Source organism: Leptopilina heterotoma, unplaced genomic scaffold (assembly GCF_015476425.1).
Source record: "Leptopilina heterotoma isolate Lh14 unplaced genomic scaffold, ASM1547642v1 Lhet_163, whole genome shotgun sequence".
Classification (NCBI taxonomy): Eukaryota; Metazoa; Arthropoda; class Insecta; order Hymenoptera; family Figitidae; genus Leptopilina; species Leptopilina heterotoma.
Genome location: NW_025110879.1, coordinates 374096 through 392485, shown reverse-complemented (window position 1 = coordinate 392485; position 18390 = coordinate 374096). Strand labels below are relative to the sequence as shown.

The window sequence follows — 18390 nt, the reverse complement described above, 5'->3', positions numbered from 1 at the left end:
ATTTTCAATTATTATTAATTATTATAAGACATGAAGAAATTGATCACTCCGAGTCTTAGACTCGGAGCAATCAATATCTTCATGTTTTATAGCAAAATACTTTTATAAGTTGTTTAATTTCAAAAAGGTTTGAATTTGGAATTTTTGAATGTCTTAATTCCTGTGGAAAAATAATAATAATTAAATATTTATTTAAAAAAGAAATTATTAATGTTTTTGAATAATGTTACAATTAAAGACATTCGTAAAAATGTAACGGAACATTTTTTTTGAGTAAAATTTTTTCCTTTATTTTCTAAAAATTCAAAAAATTTTCATTTTCAATAAAAATTTGTAATTGACAAATAGAATTTATAAACATTTTTTCCTTTATTTTTAAAAAACTTTGATTTTTATTAAAACAATTGTAATTAAAAAATTGAAATAATGTAAATTATTCCCTTATGAAAATTGAAAATTTTCTACAGAAATATTAAGAAACGGGAATATGTGATGTTTTTTTCCCCCAAAATAAATGAATGAATTTGTGAACAATATTGTTATTGAGAAATAAAAATTATGCATAAAATAGGTTTTTATTTACTATTTCTTAATCATAATTTTTTAACAAATTTTGATTTTTTATAAATAAACAAGAGAAAAATTTGCATAATTTAGATCAGTCAAACAAAATTTGTTATAAAAAAAGTATATAATAAACAAAATGGGTAAATTTTTCATTTGTTAATCATCATTTTTTTAAAATTTTCTAATTTGTAATATTATTTTATTATATGAATCATAAAAAAATACCTGCATATTTTCGATTTGTCAAACAATATTTTTTAAGGAAAACAAAAACAAAAGCATATACAAAAACTAACTTTAAAATGTGGACAGACAGAATTAATAAAAGAATAAATAAGACGATTATTACAGTTAATTAAGAAATAACTCCAAAAATATTCCAATTTTTGATCAAATTGAATTAGTTACCAAAAATTTTAGTTGTTCTTACATAACCTAAAAGTGAATTTAACTGATAATTAGTTATTATTTACTATTTCATTAGTAAATTATTACTATTTGCATCACTTACTAACTATTAAATTAGTTATTTTTAACTAATTAAAATTTAGAGAGAAAATATTTCTGACGCGTCACGAAGATTGCCCTAGGGTAATAATGAGTACTTTAGTGACCTGCGAGCAACGGTCAATAAAGTACACTTTATTGGTTATAAGAAGGAACTAATGCACCTGAACAGGTAGAGAATGTGACCATAATACACCTAAGTTGCATAAAAATGATTAAAAATTTCATTCATTTTCCAAAATTAAAGAAGAATTCTTTATTCAAGTTAAAAAGAAAACAAACATAACCTATAAAATTTTACTTCTTAGCTTCCTTTCTTCACGATCACGAATTCACGACAAGTCAAATTGATTTTCCCTAAAGAAGAAAATTTTGCCTGAATCCCAAAGTAGCTAAACTGAATCCACGTGACCCAAAATAGGAGAATTTTTCATTGAAAATTCAAGTGGGGCTTGAACTAATTATTTATTAAAGGACAAGCACAAGCGTCGTATTCGAAAAGTTCTCGAGACTAAAATCTTGAGGGAAAATCTATATATAATTTGGAAGAGAGGGAAGCATTACCTAGAACATACAGTATGACATGATGATGAGGGGGTAGAAACTTACAAATCCCTCTTTGGTGGAGTTTCAAAGCAATACTCCCAAAAGACAGGCCTTCGTTGAGGTCGAACCCTGAGGGCGGAGGTGGACAAAGTTCGTGGGAGTCCTCCACTTGATGTTAAACCAGCGCCAAGCGATGGTGAACTCATTCCGCCTCCGCATCTCTTTAATCCACCTGTAGGCGCCATTAATTCCGACAGTCCACCACTTGATCCTGACATCCTCAATATTGGCGCTCTATCAAATGAACTTTCGTCTCGACATTCTCCTCCTTGGCGTGCTTCCAACGTTATTCTCGAAGGAAGCACCAAATCGCCGGGATATTCCTCCTCCAGTACAGTGGCGATACACTTTCATGTACTTTCTTTTTCCATCGTTTCGTTTGCAAAATAATGAATATTCGTGTAATTGTTTCGTCGATCTCGATGAGGCTCTTCTATATCGATGATGATACGTCTTTGTTTCTGCATGAGGCTCAAGTCTTTTGTCTTTTTGTTCGCGCATTCAATGTTCACTTTCACTTTTTTATTACTATAGTATTAAGTTATTAACAAAAGCACACTTTCAATTATTATTTCTATTTCCAAAAAGAGTTGCTAGCTTCTCGTCCTTGCGTCAAGTATTTTCAAAAATTTTCAGGGTTTCTACAAAATTTACATGATTTACAGGTGATAAATGATCAAATTTCCATGATTAAAACAAGATTCTTGTCAGTTAAGTCAGGTAAATGTCATGAACAGGGAAATTAAGAAAATTGAGACTTTTTCGACTTTTCTTCCAAACATTGCAACAAAATACCACAATTTTTAGTAAAAAAGTGCAAATTATTTTCATTTTTCTACACCGAAAAAAATAAAATCTCAAAGTGAGAAGAAAATTCCGCTTAACAATTATTTTTACATTTTACTTTTAATATGCGAATATTTATTTACAAAAAAGAGTTTTTGTTTATATTTGAAAGTTTTTTAACTAAAAGATGAATTTTAATCTTTCCTCTTTGATTGAAATTATTCCTCTCAAATTGAAACAAATTTATACTAGAAAGAAGATTTTTAAGTTGTTTTTTGTTTTTCTGAACGCAGCTTCAAACTGTTTAAAAAGTGACATCTAATGGAAAATATAAAAGAGGAAAATCCTCCCAATTAGAAATGAAAACTTTAATGCCCATATATAAGAGGAAGAAATGCTGCAAAAGAAGAGAAATAGCCTAAAATTGAAATTATTTTTTTTTCGGTGTAATGCAAAAAATAAACAAATCTTTCAAAAATTGTTTTTGAATAGTTAAAATTTTTAGTAAAATTTAATTGAAAATAATTAATAATTTATTTCAAGTATTTTGTTACAATTTTTGAAAATCAACTTTTGAAGAATTTTAATTGCAAATTTTGAAAATAATTGAATTATCAAAAATTTTAATGAAAAATCTTTAAAGGTAAATTTAAAAATAAAAATAAATTTCTAATTTTTTAAAATTCAATATTTTTAATATTTTCAATTATATATTTCCAAAAATAATAATATTTTAGAATTATTTTTAACATTTTAGAGAAAACAATAATGTTCAAAATTTTTTAATTAAAATTCATTAAAAAATTCATTAGTTTTTTTAAATTATACAAAAATTCTTTTAAGAAATACAATTATTTTCAAAAAATTACATTAATAACATATATTTTTAAAAACTAATTATTAGAGTTGTTTTGTCGTAATTTGGTAAGATTCAAAATTTATTTTTTGGACTTATTAAAATTTTTGAGAAATCATGGTCAACTGAATTTAAAAAGTTGTATTGACTACTACCAAAAAGTAGTTAAAAAACTAAAAATCATTTAATGATTATTTTTCAATAGGAATTAAAATTTTTCTAAACATTCAAAATCAAACCTTTTTGAAATTAAACAACTTTAAAAATATTGTTATAAAACACGAAGATATCGATTGCTCCGAGTCTTCGACTCGGAGTGATCGATTTCTTCGTGTTTTATAATTAATTAAAGATGACCGAGTGATAAAATCATTATTTTATATTATAAGAATATTGTTACTGAAATTTTTATTATTTATAAAAATAATTGAATGCTTGTGCAGAATTATTAATTTTAATAATTAAATAATGAAGAATTAAATAAATAATAAAAAATCGAACTGATTTCAAAAAATATTAGAATTAAACTAAATTAATAACTAACTGTTTAAAAAAACAAAATATTTCATTCTACAGAATATTCTTAGTTAAAAAGTATGAAAAATTCAGATTTCCAAACATTTTTTTTGAAACCCTTTCGAAATTCAACTACTTCTAAAAATTCACGTTAATGCTTTTAATATTCAATTATTATCTAAAATTTTAACTGAAATTCATTTTTATATCAGTTTTTATTTGAAAATTATACAAGAATTCAATTATTTAAATAATAAATTTAAAAAATAAATAATTTATTGAATAATTGAATGCTTTTCGAATTTGAATTCTTATAAAGAATTTTATCAATAAATTTTTAAATAATTAAATTCTTTCGACGAATATTAATAAAATTTTTAAGAATAATTTTTCGAAGAATGCGATTAAAATTGTATAATAAATAATTGAAATCTTGCGATCAGTTTTATTATTTATGAAAATAATTGAATAATTGCGAAGAAATTTATAAACAATTTGTAAATAATTGAATTAGGTACTGTGAAATTTTTATTATTTATGAAAATAATTAAATTTGTGCGAAGAAATTTATAAAAAATTTGTAATTAATTGAATTCTTTTATAAAATTTTATTGAAATAGTGGATATTGAAAATCATCGAATTGAGGAAAATTTTTGAAAATAATTGAAATTTTAACAAGAATATTATTAAAATTCTTGAAAATAATTGAATTTCGAAGAAAAATTTTATTATTTATAAGAATATACCTAATTGAAATTTTGACGAGAATTTTTTTAAATTTTTGAATAATTCAAATTCTGCAAGTAAATTAATCAAAAATTTTAAGAATAATTTAATTCTTTTGAGAAATTTTATTGAAAATCATTCAAAATTCAAATTTTTGAAAATTTAAAATTGAAACCATTGAAATTCATTTATTTTTGAGAATTGTAAACGCAACTCGTATAAAATTCAATTAGTTTTGAAATTTTCAAGTAAAATTATTCATTAAATAATTTCTAAAAGTAATAATTTTATGATTGTTCTTCAAAAATTAAATTATTGGCAGAAATGGAAAAAATTTAAGATTTTGTTTTAGAATTCGTGGTAATTTCATAGTTTATGAGGCAAACAAAAATTAAAAAAAACAAAATTCAGTATTTTCTCATGATTTCTAAAAATTAAATTTTTGCTATTACTTTTTATACAATTCCTTGACTTTTCCTTGATTTCCCTGACCAATTCTACTTTTCCTGACTTTTCCCTGATTTTCCTTATCTGTGGCAACCCTGTTCAATTTTTTAATTTAACATTTTTAATTTTTACATTGAATTTTTTTATATTTAATATTTTTTAACGTTTCGAAAAAACTGTTTCAAATTTAATGTATTAAACCAAAATCATAAACTAATCAGGAAAAATAACTAATTAAAAAGAAAAAAAAACTCCCTTCGTATTAAAGATTATCGACAAAAATTACAATAAAAAGAAATATCTTCAAATCTAAATGCAAAAAAATTTTAATTAAAAACAATGCCGAGTATGATAATATTGAGTCAGAAAGAGAGGAAAGTAGAATTTACTTTTCTCTGATTTATATTGGTAATAAAAAAAAGTTACGCGCTCGTGTCAAATGTATTCATATATAATCAGGAATTTTTTTTTCTACTCTACCTCAAGCTCTCTAAAAACTTTTTACAACAAAATCATTCATACACTATGACAGTTTAAAGCTGCGCTCAAAAACTTCAACAATAGAATATGATTCCACATATTCTTGAATGCACGGTGTTATTTTCAGTCACTGACAAAGGTCAAGGTTATTTCTCTCGCTCATACACTTTCTTTTTCACCTACAACCTTTATAATTTTATACTATTTGATATTTAGAAGAAAAAAAAAATTGAAATTTGCAACAAAAATAATTGCATTTTACGAAAGAACTTAATTTTTTCATCTTCAGGACTAGAGACGAAAAAAGATATTCTACCTTTTAAACAATACGATACTTTGCATATTTATTTTTCTTTAAATGAATGAATTAATAATTAATTTATTTATTTATTTATTTTTCTCATTTATTTATTTATTTAACTCCTAAATATACTCATTTTGTTGACTTATTATATTCTATTTTTTCAATTGCTCCTAAAAAAAATAAAAATTTTTCCCAAATTGTGTAAACTGAAAACTATTTTATCGTCCAATAAATTGCGTGCCTCAGTTGGCGTGATAAAAAAAATATACATCAAAATAAAATCGATAGGACAAATTTCTAATTAAAAATAAAAGGAAATTGAAAAAAAATGTCCAATTCTTGATTTTATTTTCTATGAGATAAAAGTTTTCAGACTCGATATATGTATTTCAGTTTTTTTTCTTTTTTAATTAATCAATTTTTACGGAAAGAAAGGTTAAATGGCACGATCATGATCATTATTTTGAAATATTAGGGGTCACAATAAATTTACTCTCTACAGTGATAAATAATAATTAATAAATAACGCGACTGTCGTAATATAATATTGTATATTTTTAACAAAAGGGAAATCAATATAATAAGGGTAAATCAAATTAATAAAGAGTAAATTTGATTCACTTTAATTAAATCAAATTTAGCTATTTATTAATTTAATAATAATTTAAATTCTTTAATTAATAAGCAAGGCTATTTGATACTAAATAAATAAGTAAATAATTAAATAAATAAACAAATCAGTAAATAAATAATCAAATAAATAAGTAAAGAAATAAATCTATATTAATAAAATCAGACTTCTGTCTGTACAATGCTCCAAGCTTGAAAATTTTTATATATTTTTTCGTTTTGAGACATGAGAATTCGAAAAATGTAAAAAAAAAAATTTCTGTCTGTCTGTCTGTATGCAAAACTTTGTTCGCGCATCACTTCAAAACGGTTTTACCGCTTAAAGTGAAACTTGGCAGTCTATTAGGTATTAACGTAACTTAAAATTATAGCCTTATCCGATTAAAAAATATTAACTTGAACGAAAGTTATCACATTTTTTCAAAAAATTCGAAAAATCAAAAAAATGAAAAATTTTTTTTTTATAAAATGGATGCAAAACTATCCTTAGCTAACTTTTTTAGATAAATACAACCCGTATCTAAAATAAAATTTTTAAAAAAGACGTATTTTGAAAATTTTTTTTCGTTTTTTCTGATCAAATTTTTTTTTACAAAAATGAAGATTCTTGATTTTTAAGCAAGCTTTTCAGGGAAAGTTATTGAAGTTTTTTATTTAAAGACCAGTATGTAAAGTAAGAAATTTGCTACATTAGACTAAAATATTGTTTCAATATTCAGTTTTTAAAATCAAGAAAGTTATGCAGGAGTTAAGAAAAAAATGTTCATATGAATTAAATGTAACACTGCTACTCAAAGGGTTAAATATTGATTAATTCTTGCATTAATAAGTTGGTATTGATATTTTCTAATTAATTAATTAATTTGTTTTCTTGGTAATTCTAATTTCAATTTTATCATAAAAATAGAAAAAAATAGGAATTTTAAATCTAAAATTTAAAAGTTCAATTATTTTTACATATAAAAATTGAAAATATTGATATCTAATTTTTTTGATTTTACCTACTTATTATTTTTAAATAAGATGTTTTTTGTTTTTAGAAATTATGATCCAAGATAATTTAGTAATACTGAAATAAAAATGTTTCATATTTTTTATCGAATTTAATTAACAAGAATTTTTTTTTAGTTTTACTAAGCTCCTGGAGAATAATCCCGAGTAGAAATTTTGACAGGGGCCCGGCCGGGTCCAGACCGGGGTGAAACAGGGAACCCGCCCGGCGCCATGGCGTAAAGCCCGATTTGACGAGCTACCAGGCCGGGGTCAGGGCCCTGTTAGGGCAATTTCTGCACGGGATTTAAAAACTTGCCAAAAACAACCAATAGTGGTTAACTCCACATGGTGCAAAACGGGCCCGTCAACACTGAAAAAATTACATTCTAATTTTAAGAAAAACTTCTTAAATATGCGCCAAGAATATTCCCCACTTAAATTAAGTGGGAAATATTCTTACAATACTAATTTTCTTCTTATTGTAAGAATATTTTCCACATAATCTAAGTGGGGAATATTCTTGGCGCATATTTAAGAAGATTTTCTTAAAATTAGAATGTAATTTTTTCAGTGAATGTCTGCAGAAAACTGGCAAAAACTACTTGTCCTATACTGGCATTCAAAACGTCTCATTGCTGGTAACGGGACTTAGCTCGAATCAATAGTGGCACATTATTAGGCTAAACTTTTCTATCTATGATGGCAAGTTGTAATTGAAAGTATTGGATAAAACTGAATTCTGGGATTTTTGGAAAATCAGTGACAAAAAAATAAAAATCACTACTTTCCTCGCCTCAAATCTTCTTGCAATTTTTTTAAATGGCTTCTGATTATTAAGAGAAAAAAATGCTTGCGAGGCGAGGAAACAATAATTTAGTTGAATTTCCAGGAATTTCGGGAAATCCGTGATCCTTTCGTAATTTTTTTAAAGGGCCGTTAATATTAAAATAAGCAATTAGCTAAAGTAAAAATTTTCGTCGAATAAACGTTGGTAATTTCAGTTTCAGAATATTGGGACGTTGCTCGGCTCAGTAATGGCACATTAATAGCAAAAATTTTGTATCTGCTATGATGGCAAAATATAATTGCCAATATTGGGACGCAGTTAATTAATAAAAAATGTAATAATTTATATTAGTTTTTGTATTTTGCCAATACTGGGTAAGTAATGGCAGTCAATATTGGGCCATTAACGTCTGCCGACGTTCAACCGTAATTAACACCACAAGAGTCGTCCCAATAATATCGGCCAAGACTAGGTGACAACTTTGCCAGTACTGGGCCGTTATTAAGCCATGATGGTTTTCACAATTAGGGCGATTTTAAAAATTCTAAACATTATTTTTTTACTTTCCTTAAAATTTCGTTTTCTTCTTCATTAATTAATATTAATAATCATCAAGAAAATTAGTTTAAATGTAGTTGGTTAAATACCAATCAATACTCAATATGGAAAACTATAAAAATACTAAGAAACACGTCGAAGACGGGTTCGCAGCTAGTAAACAAATAAGTAAGCAAATAAAGAAACAAATAAGTAAATAAGTAAACAAATAAGTAAACAAATAAATAAACAAATAAGTAGGGGAGAGTGGGGCAAAATGGGGTAGGCGGGTCAAATGGGGTACCTCTGTTTTTTCATGATAGGTACTTTTAATTTTTTTTCCCTCGACATATATCATTCATGTTGATAAGAAACTGTTATTAATTATGAAGACACTCCAAAGAAAATTTTTTTTTGAAAGTTATACAACTTTTAAGTTTTAAGCAAAAAAAATATGAATTTTTTTCAAAATTAAAGTGCTCACCAAACTTTTTGGGATAATGCATTTAATTTGGCAAGTGTGGTATCTTTTTCAGTACTTATTCTAGAGTAATTTCCAATAGAATAGATTGTTTAATTGTTTACAATAACTTGTAAACATTGCATTTTGTTTTAATATGCAGTGTGGGGCAGAATGGGGTACCTAAGTGTGGGGCATGCCGGAAGCTACGCCGTTTCATTAAAACTATTTAAAAACATTATATTATGCATATTTAAAGGTTTCCTGCAGAAGAATCGATATTTTTGCTTCGAGGAATTTATACTATCGATGTTTCATTATCGGTATATCGATATTTTGCAATATCCATGTTTTTTTGTTAAATTATAATAAATATTACTTGTTTTTTCATAGTAATAAAGAATCCTACTTTTTGTTTGTATTTATAATCTCATACAACAAGAATTTAATGAATTTTGAAAAAATATTCCATGTTTTGTATAGTTATTTGATGACACCCCATTTTGCCCCACGGGTGGGGCAAAATGGGATTTTAGCACTTTCTCAGAAAATACGATATAAGTTCTTTCAAAAATTTTTTTCTCCGCTATTATCATAATTTCCTCAAAGCTAAGTGTACACGGAGAGAAGGGCGTAGTAGATTCTACTGACATGGCAGTTAAATCTACTAAACAGAATCGTTAGGTTTGGACTGACGGTACAGACAGTGCCATCTACTGCACTGTTTAGTAAGATAGTAAGATACACTGAGCAAACAGTATATTCTACTAAACAGAGAGGTGTCGTAGTGTATTATACTAAACATACAGTTGGCGCCACTAACCGGTGCACTAAATGATTTACTAAACGCGTTCTGTCACATTTACTGCAACTCTTCTCTCCGTGTACAAAGAAGAATTCTGAAGTTTAGCTGAATCGATTTATTCGTTTGGTTCTCTGTAAACAGCCAATTTCAAAAAGGTACCCCATTTTGCCCCACTCTCCCCTACTTTCTAATTTTTTATTTTCTAAAAATTTTTTTTCTAATAAAGGTAAATTTCTAAGAAACTTTTTTCTAATGAAGAAGATTTTCTAATTTTCTTTTTTCTAATAAAGGTTATTTTCTTAAAATTTCTTTTTCTAATAAAAGTAATTTTCAAAAATTTTTTTTAACAATACTTGAAATTTCGTTAGAAAATTATAATAAAAAAAAGAAATTATGCAAATTTTTTAACAAAATTTTTAAAAATAATCTAGTTAAAAATCGTAATTAACAAACAGAAATTAAAGGGATTTTTTTCCTAAACATATTAAAAATTTTTTTCAAAAACTGTTTTATAAATAAATTAATTTTTTAAATTTTGGTATAAAAATGATGCAAATTATTTTTTTTTTCAAAAATGAACAAAATTTTGTTAACAAATTGTGATAAGAAATAGTAAATTTATGAAAATTTTTCTACTTTTTCAAAATCTACTATTTTTATAAAATTTTCCGAAAAGAATTCAATTATATCTAAAAAAAAAAACATTTAATAAAATTGTACACAAACATTTTAATTATTTTCAATAAAAATTTCACAAGAATTCAATTATTTACAATTTTTTTAAATAAATTTCTTCGCAATTATTCAATTATTTTTATAAATTTTTAATTAATATAAAATTTATATTATTATAAATTGTTTAATTTCAAAAAGGTTTGAATTTGAGATTTTTTAAAATCTTTATTCCTATGAAAAAATAATAATATTCAAATATTTATTTAAAAAATAAGTTACTGATGTTTTTGAATAATTTTGCAATTCAAGAAATTCGTAAATAAATGTAACAGAACATTTTTTCCTTTATTTTCTAAAAATTCAAAAATTTTCATTTTCAAGTAAATTATAGACATTTTTTCCTTTATTTTTGAAAAACTTTGAATTTTATTAAAACAATTGTAATTAAGAAATAGAAATTATGTAAATTATTTCCTTATGAAAATAGAAAAATCTTAATTAGAAAAAATCTTAATTTTTTTACAATTTTCCAACTTTTATCAAAATTATGGAATTTTACAAATTTTAGGAAAATGAATAAATAAATGAATAAAAAATTGATATATAGAAACAAAATGAACAATAAAAATTATTCATTAAAAATACATTTTATGATAGATTCAAAAAACATTAATAAAAATTACAAAAAAATACCAAGAACAATAACACAAAGATTTATACAAAAAATTTAAATAACGAAACTGGCTAGAAATGCGCAGTTGTCGAAAAAATTTAAAAGAGGGGATAGTAAAAATGTAATGAAAAAACACGGATGATTCGAATCATCGATAACTGCGTTAAATAGACAATCTCATTTGTATATAATCGAACGAGTTTACAAAAAAAAGGGGAAAAAATGAATATTTAAATTTCGTGTGTCATGAATTCTCGCTTTGCAAAAGGAACTAAACAGAATACATTAATAATATTCTCATCATCACAATACTCGTATATATACATATATATATATATATATATATATATATATATATATATATATATATATATATATATATATATAAATACATACATACAACAAAAAGGCGTTAACCACGCACAGGGATTATCATAAATGCGGTTGACACAAACCCATTATTGTTGAATGACATTTCGTTTAATTAAACACAAATGTTCATTAAACTTTTCGAGAGATGACAATCAACAAAAACAATCATTTCAAGATTTTTTTTTCTCATGTTCTGTTCGAGAAGCTATTGATGACTGCCGACTAGTTGACAAAAATTAATGAATTTTTGTTTTAATTACTTAAATTTTTTATTATTATTACGGTATTACCTAATTAATTATTTTATTAATTACTTTACTATTTTTTTATATTCTGTTCGAGAAAATATTTACGAATATCGACTGGTTAATAAAAATTAATTAATTAATTATTCCTAAACTAATTTAATTAAATTAATAAATAATTCTAAAATTGTTATTAAATTTTTTTTTCTAAATAGAATATTGTTTTTTAATTTAAATTTATTTAAATTTCGTTATGGTTCTTGATAGTTTCCACCTTATTTTCATTTGTTTATTATTTTATTCATAAACGATAAAAATATAATTAAATTGTCCTGTTTATGAATAAAAAAAATATATTTTTGTTATTTACTTTCTCCCTGCACAATAAATAAATAAATAAATAAACTTCTAATTAAATAAATTAAATAATACAGATGATAATAACAGACTTCGGATTCGATAATTAATTTAAAAAAGTAGCTATCGAAAAATTAAACTTGACGACCAAAAAAACTCATTTTAGACACTTCTTCACAAAACTGACAAAAATTCCATTCTATATTTTATTTTCCTGACTTTTTCCTAAATTTCATCAAAAATATTTACTTTTTTTTTATCCTATGCTAATAAATTGAATTCCTGCAACGAATTTTATTATTCATGAAAGAATTTAAATATTTATAAAAATAATTTTATTTTTATTGCGAAGAATTTTATAAAAATTTTTAAATAATTGATTTTTTTCGCCTAATTTTATGCAAATTCTAATTTAAATAATTGAATTCCTGAGAAATTTTTATTATTTATGAAAAGAATTGAATTCTCATGAAGAATTTTACAAAAAATTGTTTAAATAATTGAATTCTGTTTAGAAATTTTATGAAAATAATAATAGATATTAAAAATCATTGATGTGCGAAAAGTTTTTAAAAATAATTAAATTATACAAAGAATTTTCTTAAAATTTTTCACAATAATTGAATGTCTGTGTAGTAGTTTATTAAATTTTTTTGAAAATAATTGAATTCTTGCGAACGATTTTATTAGAATTTTTTAAAATAATTGAATTTCCAAGAAGAAACTTATTACTTTTAAAAATAATTGAATTCGTGATGAATATTGCTATTTATGAAGATAATTATTGAATATTGCAAAGAATTTGATTAAAATGCCTCAAAATAATTGAATTTTCGGGAATAACTTTGTTATTTGTCGACATAATTGAATTGATTTTTTCCAGAAACTGAAATTAAATTTTTAAGAATAATTACATATTTCAAACAATTTCTGTAAAAAATTGTATTAAAAATAATTGAAATCATGAGATGAATAAATTTTATTATTTATGAAAATAATTAAAATTTACAAAAATAATTTAATTTCTGAGAAGAATTTTATTATTTATGAAAATAATTGAATTATTGTGATTATTGTGACAAATTTTATTAAAATGTTTAAAAAGAATTGAATTTCTGTGAAAAATTTTGTTATTTTTGTGAAAATAATTAAATTTTGAATGAATTTTATACCTTAATTTTTTTTTCAATAATTGAATTGTTTTGGGAATAATTATTGAATTTTTAATGTTTTTTGAAAATAATTGAATCGTTTTAAAGAATTTTATAATAATTTTTGAGAATAGTTTTTAGATTTCTAGTATTAGCGAATTCAAATTAGTGTAAATTCTAAAAAAAAAAAATAGTAGCTTTTAGTGGCTGAAATCTAAAAGAAGAATCTAAATAGTAGCATAAAGTAAAAAAAGTAGTATAAATAGTAGGTTTTAGTAGATGAGTGCGAAGCCTGTAATAAAAAATAATAATCGGAGATGGAAAATGATTTGAGGGCGAAGGGTGGCGACAACTGCGAAGAAGGGACAAATCAAACTACCGCGAGACAGTTGCAATCCCAGATGGTCCATATGGGATAAGTGACTGATGTTTATTCTTCTAACTTTAATCGAATTCTTTGTCAAAAATTGACGCGCAATAATGAAACCTTCTTTCTTTGTGTTTCTTTTCTAAAACTTATTATTTATTTATTTAGTATTTATTCATTTTCAAATCTTTCTAAAAACCTTTCTCTTATTAAATCTTTTTCAAACCTTTATTTATAATCAAATCTTTTTGAAACCTTTTATTATTTTCAAATCTTTTTCAAATCCTTTTAGCAAACTATAGAGAAAATGACATTTTTTTCAAAAAGCAAGTAAAAAAATTGTCTTTTTGTGAAAACTTTTGGCAATTTACTCTCGCGAAACTCAGAAGTATATATGTATCTATTTATTATGTCAATTTTTTGCTATAGTGCAAGGGAGAAAAAGTGCAAACAATGCAGTAAAACTTGTGAACGCGGTATTGTTGTTTGATGTAAAAAATTTTATATAATTCTCATTTGCCAGCAAGTGAGGTCAGAAACTGGGTCAAGTACCAACTTTACAAAATGAATCTAATTAGACTAGTATATCTACTCTCAACTATGACTGATAACATCTTTATCTGAAAACTTAATTCCATTGAAATTGCCAAATAGTCAACGAGTTCCTTTACCTCTCCGCGATTACTTTTCCAATCTCACTAAAGCAAAAAAAGAAAAAAAAAAAATTTACTTCATACAAAAGTCGTAATTACGAAAATGGACATATTCTATACTCTTCCTACAAAAAAAAAAAAAAAACCGCGCCAGTGTTTTTTTAATTACACGGATTATTTACACGCTCTACACTCGTTAGTGAAACTATTCTGCATTTAGCAACAGTTTCCCGCAATTTTGCTCTGGAAAATTTTTATACTGTTTCCGGAAAGTAAATTTATTTATTTATGTGGCAAAAAAAATTGGTTAATTTTATATTATAATAAAATTAGTTAATTATAATTAAATTTCTACGAAGAATTGCAATTGAAAAAAAAATAACGCAATGGCATTGTATAAACAATTGCAAAAATTCCTGTTTTTTTTATCGGGAGGAAACGTCTCTCGTGCGTTTAAAAATCATAAATCCATCAACTCATGACTACTCGCGTAATAATCGTTTAACAAAAAGGAATAAAAAAATATATATATTATACGACTTTTGGCTCCTGAGACAATTCTAAACGACCATTGTGCTAAAAATATGCCAACAACTGCGTTCACTTTAATTATAGAAACAAATGACTAGGACAACATTTGCTAAGAACGCACATACATCACTTGATAAATATATATTGTAACCAATTAATAACAATTAGTCAATGAAACAAAAACAATGTCGAGATATTACTTTATTTTTATCATTTTTTTCAATCCTCTCATAATCAATAGAGAGTTCATTTGTTCATTATGTTTACACTTTTTTTGTATTGCAAAACAAAACTGTTAGTTTAAAGTAACAAATAAGTAAACACTTCTATTAATAAATAAATGAATAAATTAATTAATTAATTTATTAATTTAAAATTAAAATATTAAAATATATTGAAAGTTTAATTAAAATTGTATCATAAGTATATTCCAATTGTATTATATTACAATTTATTATTCTAATATGATTGTAATTAATAATTTTTAAAATTTTTCATATTTAGGATTGATAAAATCAAAAATCTTTTACCCCAAAAGAATTTTTCTTTAATTTTTTTAAAATAAAACTTTGCGACACTTTAAATGATTTTTTGGCAATCACAAATTTTCACGCTGCTCTAAATCTAAATTCTCTAAATCTAAATCTAATTAGTTATTTTGAACCAATTTAAATCAGTAATTGACCTTTCTGCTATTAAAATAATATCTACAGTAATTAAAAAAAATAATAGTATTTAAATTAAATACTATTATTAAATAGTTAAATTTATTAGGTTATAATTATAAAAATGTTTAAAAACGACAAGTTTTTGTCCTCATCTTTATACTTTGTAAAGGGTTTATCGCCCGTTTATACATCTAAATAAATAAATAAACTATATAATATAAATTATAATATAATAAACTTATTATTAGTTAAAAAAATATTCAATTTCCTATTTTCAGGGCTCGAACCAGTGAAAGTATTTAAAAATACGGACTTTACGGACAAATGATTTTCTCAAAAAAATTATTTCCATAGAATTGTTAGTTAAAAATATGAAAAATTCAGATTCTCAAAACTTTCAATTTGAAACCTTTTCAAAATTCAATTACTTCTAAAATTTCACGCTCTAATGCTTTTAGTATTCAATTATAATCTAAAATTTTAATTAAAATACAAAAAACAATTTATTGAATACATTGCATATGTTTCTTAAAATTGAATTCTTATTTAAAGAACTTTATCAACAAATTTTTAAATAATTGAATTCTTTTGACGAATTTTAATAAAATTTTTAAGAGTAATTACTTTTTTCGAGGAATTCGATTAAAATTGACCTGTTTTTTTAAAAAAAAACTGAATTTTACGGGATTTACGGACCTAGTTCGAGCCCTGAATTTATTATTAGTTAAAAAATATTCAAATTCCTATTTTTTTTGTTTCTCTAGTAAAATTTTGATTTGAAGAAAAAAAATGAATATCAATGAATATCTTTATTGGTAGAGAAAATAAATAAACACTTCTCGAGATTTGAGGAAAATTAATTAAAGACTTAATTAGTTTCTAAGTTATGTAGTTTCTCATTCATTATTGCCGCTGCAGCAGGAAATTCTCTCGCGATCTCTCTCACTCTCCTTTTGGAGGAGAGCCTCACAGAATTTCGTGAGTATGAACACTAGAGCTCAAAGGATAATGGTGTATTGTTACTGTATGGATTAACATTCTCTCTGAATGAATATCATAGAATTCATTTTGAAAATTATATCATAGGAAATATGATAGCTTTGGAATTCCTGCAATCATAGAGATAACTGACTTTTACAAGTTATAGTAATATTTCTTTTACAACTACTAATTTTTCTCTCTCAATTACTAATATTCTTTTTTTTAACTAGTATTATTTTTTTAACTACTAATATTTTTTTAACTACTAATATTTTTTTTAACTATTAATATTTTAATTATAACTGCTAATATTTCTCTTTCAACTACTAAAATATTTTTTTCAATTACCTACTAATATTTCTTTACTACTACTAATATAATTAAAAAATAATAATAAAGAAAAATCCCTGCTTCACGAAGTGTATAAAAATAAAAAAAATCTACAACGATAATAATAATTAATAAGTAATTAAAAACAAAAAGAATTTTCTGCTCGACAAAATTATTTTTCCAGGCTCATAAAAAAATCCCTTCTCCTTAAATATTTTCTCTCTCGAAATAAATTTTTTTTCATTTTAAAAAAGAAATGTCAAGAAAAAAAAAACATCCAAAGTTAATTTCTTTACCTTCGTAACATAAAAAAAGATCAATTATCTCCCACGTAAATTTTCTCCCTATTTTCTTTGCTATTTTCATTCACTTTCATTATATTAAATTCATTAATTAAACCTTCCAGAGTGAGTGTATTTCTTTTAATTATTTTTAACAATAGAAAATAATTTTATTGCTCGCACGATAAAAACATGAAGAGTAAAAAAATTAAATTTTCCACTTTATATATATATATATAGAAAAAAAAATTGTAAACTGTTTGTAATCAAATTTTCTCTCGAAGCTGCGATGAAATGCATTTTTTTTCTCAATATTTCCTCTGTCGTTGTTTTTGTGTGTATATTTTATCGAAATGAAATCTCCACAGTTGTCCTGAAAAACCTCTTTTGATAGGTAATATTGAATATTTGCGTCGCGATTTTCATTATCGGTCAAGGTAAAGATTTCTGTGTGCTATTGCCTTTCTCTCTCTCTCTCTCTCTCTTTCTAACTCACTCTCTTAAGATTTCTATCCATGGCTTTGTCTATTTTAAGGGCGCTTTTCAATGCCAAAAACGTCAATTCACTGTCTTTAAAACGATCGAAGTCATGAACTAAGTATAGCTCGAATTTTTCTTCTCTCTATTTATTCACCACAATTACGTTTACTATTCAAAAGAAAGTGTCACTCACCATAAACAATTCCCATACTCTATTATTTATTAAATATTCAATTATTCCCTAAACTAATTGCATTTTCTTTTTTTAGTCGCTTTTTAAGTTTTTATTATTTAATTATTCAAAATTAATAAATTAGTTCATTAAATATTTTTAATTATTATTATTAGGAATAATAAATAAATATTTATTAAAATATTAATATTAATTAAACATTTTTATAAATAATAATAATAAATTTAATACCTAATAATAGTTCAAAATATTTAATTAACTAATTTATTAATTTAAAAAAATTAAATAGCAAATAAAAATAATTATTGTTAGGAATAATAATAATTGTGAGTAAAAACGAAACATAATGTTTTGATCTCAATATGATTATTGTGAATAGTAATCAAAATTATAATAAAAATGGTATTACAAAATTTTATTAAAAA

The 18390-nt window shown here is 23.9% G+C and overlaps 1 protein-coding gene across 9 annotated transcripts in view; it reads right to left on the bottom strand.

Annotated features, from left to right (window-relative positions):
* Positions 1–18390, bottom strand: part of LOC122499040 (cAMP-specific 3',5'-cyclic phosphodiesterase, isoforms N/G) — a 340358-nt gene that overhangs the window by 84504 nt on the left and 237464 nt on the right. The window contains exon 2 of one of the 9 annotated variants that reach the window (XM_043607094.1): positions 1684–2321. The exons of the other annotated variants lie outside the window; for them this stretch is intronic. Within the exon in view, the coding sequence (XP_043463029.1) occupies positions 1684–1898 (215 nt within the window). The 5' untranslated portion in view covers positions 1899–2321. The remainder of the gene's footprint in view (positions 1–1683; positions 2322–18390) is intronic. 9 annotated transcript variants of the gene reach the window in all.